Below are 4,653 nucleotides of genomic sequence, written 5' to 3'. Positions count from 1 at the left end.
GAGAGAGAGAGAGAGAGAGAGAGAGAGAGAGAGAGAGAGAGAGAGAGATCCTACATGGTATTGGAGAAAACCTGGAAACTGGAAGTCATGGTGATACAGACAGTCATGTAAAAAATATTTACAACGCGGTTCCGTTGGGTCCCCCTTTGGCTCAGGTTGCCTGCCCCTCCCCCTTCCCGGAGCCCCGAGGGGCTGGAGCTCTAGACGGTGCCAGATCCAGATGGCGGCCTTCCCCCCCGGGTCTGTAAGTTCGGAGGCGAACGGAGAGCCGGGCTGGGGTGCGGGGTCTCTGGAAATGGAGCCCCCGTTGGGGATCTGGTTTGGCCGTGATCTGCCCTGGGATGCCAGTCGAGGTGCTGGTCTAGGCCCCCGGGGGACTTAAGCCTCGGACCGACCCGTGATGCATCCCACGCTCTTCCCCTTACCGAATCTGCAGTGGGGAGTCTCAGGATGCCCCAGGGACCGCCTCCTGGGACCCTCTTCCTAGGACCCTGTGACTGGCCAGGACGCCAGACTCTGGCATTTTGTAAAAAGTGCTGGACTTGAGGCCAGCAGAAAACTGAACCGCGGGAGCTAGCCAAGGCAAGGCCTTCAGTGCCGACTGCGAGACTGCTGTCTGCCAAAATGTCTGAAAGATCAGATCTCCTTCACTTCAAGTTTGAAAATTATGGAGATTCAATGTTACAAAAAATGAACAAATTAAGAGAAGAGAATAAATTCTGTGATGTTACGGTTCTCATAGATGATGTTGAGGTGCAGGGGCATAAAATTGTTTTTGCTGCAGGTTCCCCCTTCTTAAGAGACCAGTTTTTACTGAATGATTCCCGAGAGGTGAAAATCTCCATATTACAAAGTTCTGAAGTGGGGAGACAATTGCTCTTGTCGTGCTATAGTGGTGTGCTGGAATTCCCTGAGATGGAGCTGGTAAATTACTTGACTGCTGCGAGTTTTCTTCAGATGAGCCACATTGTAGAACGGTGCACACAGGCGCTGTGGAAGTTTATAAAGCCAAAACAACCAATGGATAGTAAAGAGGGATGTGAACCACAAAGTGCTTCTTCCCAGTCGAAAGAACAGCAGGGAGATGCCAGAGGCTCTCCAAAACAGGACTTACCTTGTGTTCATCCATCTGAAGACAGTATGGATATGGAGGACAGTGATATTCAGATTGTTAAGGTAGAATCTATTGGGGATGTATCCGAGGTTAGAAGTAAAAAAGATCAGAACCAGTACATTTCTTCTGAACCCACTGCTTTACATTCATCAGAACCCCAGCACTCCCTGATAAACTCAACTGTGGAAAACAGAGTAAGTGAACTAGACCAGAGCCATCTTCACAATTACACACTCTCTTACACAGGCAATGATGACATCATCATGACCTCAAAAGATGTTTTTGGGCCTAATATTCGAGGTGTAGACAAAGGCTTACAGTGGCATCACCAATGCCCAAAGTGTACCAGGGTGTTCCGTCACCTGGAGAACTACGCCAACCATTTAAAGATGCACAAACTCTTTATGTGTCTACTCTGCGGCAAGACTTTCACTCAGAAAGGCAATCTTCATCGACACATGCGTGTACATGCCGGAATTAAACCTTTCCAGTGTAAAATCTGTGGGAAAACCTTTTCTCAGAAGTGTTCCTTGCAGGACCATCTTAACCTTCACAGTGGAGATAAGCCCCATAAATGTAACTATTGTGACATGGTTTTTGCACATAAGCCAGTTTTGAGGAAACACCTTAAACAGCTGCATGGCAAAAACAGCTTTGATAATGCCAATGAGAGGAATGTGCAAGACCTCACAGTGGATTTTGATTCTTTCGCATGTACAACAGTCACAGACTCTAAAGGTTGTCAACCACAACCTGATGCAACACAGGTCCTGGATGCAGGTAAACTGACCCAAGCTGTCCTCAGCTTAAGGAGTGAGAGTACATGTGTAAACTGAGGAGGGGTCTAGTGCCCACAGCTAGAATTGACTGAGAGTGTGACAATAGTGCTAAGTCTTTTTAGACGAGGTTTGGATAGTTTCTTCTCCAAAGCCTCCAAGCAGGTGGTCATGGGTAAGCAGCAGCAGACCAGGCAACTCCCACTTGCAGTGGCTTTGCTTTTCTTTAGCTCTCTCCCAACTCTTTTTTGAGTTATTTATTTTGTGATGTCTATTTTCCTTTTCTAAAAAATAATTCCTTTTTTTTTTTTTTTTTTTTTTTGGTTTTTCGAGACAGGGTTTCTTTGTGGTTTTTGGAGCCTGTCCTGGAACTAGCTCTTGTAGACCAGGCTGGTCTCGAACTCACAGAGATCCGCCTGCCTCTGCCTCCCAAGTGCTGGGATTAAAGGCGTGCACCACCACCGCCCGGCTCTAAAAAATAATTCCATTTGTCTACCTAGTGTCAATACCTGGCTTAGACTGACACTGTTCTAATCTTTTTACCGAGCACATCTGAAGGTACTAACAAATAACATCACCTATTTCCCACCAAAAGATGCTGTACTTAGAAAAGTTCACACTTTTCGTTGAGGGAAATGAGGCTGGGATATGAGGTGATACTGCTGTTGACCTAAATATGTGATAGAGCCTCTGTCTACTGTGGTTCATCGAAAACTGATGAGTGAGTCTGCTTCCTACCATTTGTACTTTGTTTTTGGAGCTGCTATGAAGAAGTTTGTCGGTTTGTACTTTAAACACTAACACAGCCCACTGAATTGTTCTCATAACCCAGAATACAATTCTTTCAGCAACATCTTCCCACTGTGGGGAGGATAATCAACAAATAATAGAAGTATAATAAAAGAACAGTGGGCACATGGAAGGTTTCCTAAACAAGAGACCAGCTGTTTACTTATGTACCTTGTTGATGCTCTTGTAATTGGAAGTGCTTTGGGCATATTTAAATGAGCTAAAGAATAATGAATGGCCTCTATAGAAATAGACTATATTGGAGTCTGACCTGTATATCAGTTTATTTCATAAGAAAGGTGAGTTTAGCCATCCCTTTTGTGCTGTTTACAGTATCTCCCAGTTTTCCTTTTCTTGTATACCTTCATCTTGAAAACATGAAAGAAAATTAAGTGGTATACAGAAGACAACCAGAAGTTTTGCTTTTAGATAGTCTTAGAGATACGCTGTCTACTTTGCCACCTTTCATAGATGGTCTTGAAGGATGGAAAAAACAATTCTTTATTCTAAGTACATTTCACACATAATTTTGAGATTGTTTCTGACCCAAGGGTCACAGTAAGGTGTAGGATTGCTAGAGAACGTAGAAACTCTTACAAGATTGTTTATACTATCTCTGTCCTTTTAAGTAGGAGCATTCAGAGTCAGATAGCCTGGCCACCACTGACCAAAAAAAAAAAAAATAAATACACCTGACTAAATATGAATGAATGTTCCCATGCCTCTCCTGCTATACCTTGGCTTTATAAGATGGTGAACAATAGTACATTAACAGAAATTTTCTAGTTTTGCTTCACTAATGTATATCCCTTTTAGCTTTTGGAGACAGCCTAGGATTTGCCAAGAAAATGTTACAGAAGGACTTATGATAATTACTTTTTTAAACTGATTTTATTTTGGTGACTTGTGCAGCTGAAGCAAGAGGGTTGCTGTAAGTTAAAGGCCAGCCTGCACTAAGACCTAAATAAATGTAATTATTTTATTGTAGTGGTGCTGGGCGTCACATGTGCTGGCCGAGCACTGAACCTGCCACTGAACTACAATCCTAGCCTGTTATTTGTTTTTTTAGATAAATGAATATTGTATTATTTCTAAATGAGTAGCTGGTTTAGGTATGAAGGGAAGGGCAAATTAGAATATGTGAGATCGATCTAAATGTGAAACTAAATTTATATGAGAAATTTTATTCCACCAGACTTGGTTTTGAGCTATGAGACTACATGTACAGATAATTCAAAAGTTAAACTTAATTTATATATAGATGGCAAGAAGTATTAATTTGTTATAATTTGATATATTTACACATGGCTCAGATTTGAGGCATAATTTCTACTAAATAAATAGAATACAGTTGACTAATAAGACTTGTTGGTACTTTATGTTCAACATCACTCACTGTATAGTCTAATAGTGCTTACTAGGATTCTGAATTTTAATTATTCATCCAAAGAGCACCGATTCTTTGCAACAATGGGATTCTGCTATGTCATCCAATGTTTTGAATATTTTCTCTGAATTTTTTTTCATAAGAACATTTCAAAATAATGGGGCTATACATGTTGTTTTTCTTGTCTGGTTGCTGTTAGTAGTCTGAAGACTAAAAACAGAATGGGTTCAAATAATACTGACCTCTTATGTTGGAGGCTATATCTTGATTTATTTCAGTCACCCAGAAGCCTTTTTTTTCTTTTCTTTTTTAAATGCTTGGGAGTTTGAACCCAAGACCGCAAACACACTGACCGTGTTCTCTATCACTGAGCTACACCCATAGCCTCAAGAAACATTAATAAGCAACTGGTATTCCCAGGCACTATGTTAGATTCTGAGGATAGGAATTGATACATCCTTGTTGTTATAGGACTTACAGTGTCAAGTGATTTTAGTGAGACAAGGTCCTCAATTTATTTCATAACTAAGAATGGCTGTCCCCCCTTTTTTTTCCTGAGCATTTTAAGCAGTGGTTCCCAACCTGTG

The 4,653-nt window shown here is 41.6% G+C and overlaps 1 protein-coding gene across 1 annotated transcript; it reads left to right on the top strand.

The window, feature by feature from the left end:
* The first annotated feature begins 255 nt into the window (after nt 1-255).
* Nucleotides 256-4,356, top strand: LOC142835040 (zinc finger and BTB domain-containing protein 26). The gene has a single exon (XM_075948143.1). The coding sequence runs from the start codon at nt 625-627 to the stop codon at nt 1,948-1,950; it is 1,326 nt and encodes a 441-aa protein (XP_075804258.1). The 5' UTR covers nt 256-624; the 3' UTR covers nt 1,951-4,356.
* The last annotated feature ends 297 nt before the right edge of the window (nt 4,357-4,653 follow it).

This window comes from Microtus pennsylvanicus, chromosome 14, assembly GCF_037038515.1.
Source record: "Microtus pennsylvanicus isolate mMicPen1 chromosome 14, mMicPen1.hap1, whole genome shotgun sequence".
NCBI classification, from domain to species: Eukaryota; Metazoa; Chordata; class Mammalia; order Rodentia; family Cricetidae; genus Microtus; species Microtus pennsylvanicus.
This window is presented reverse-complemented; position numbering and strand designations above follow the sequence as displayed.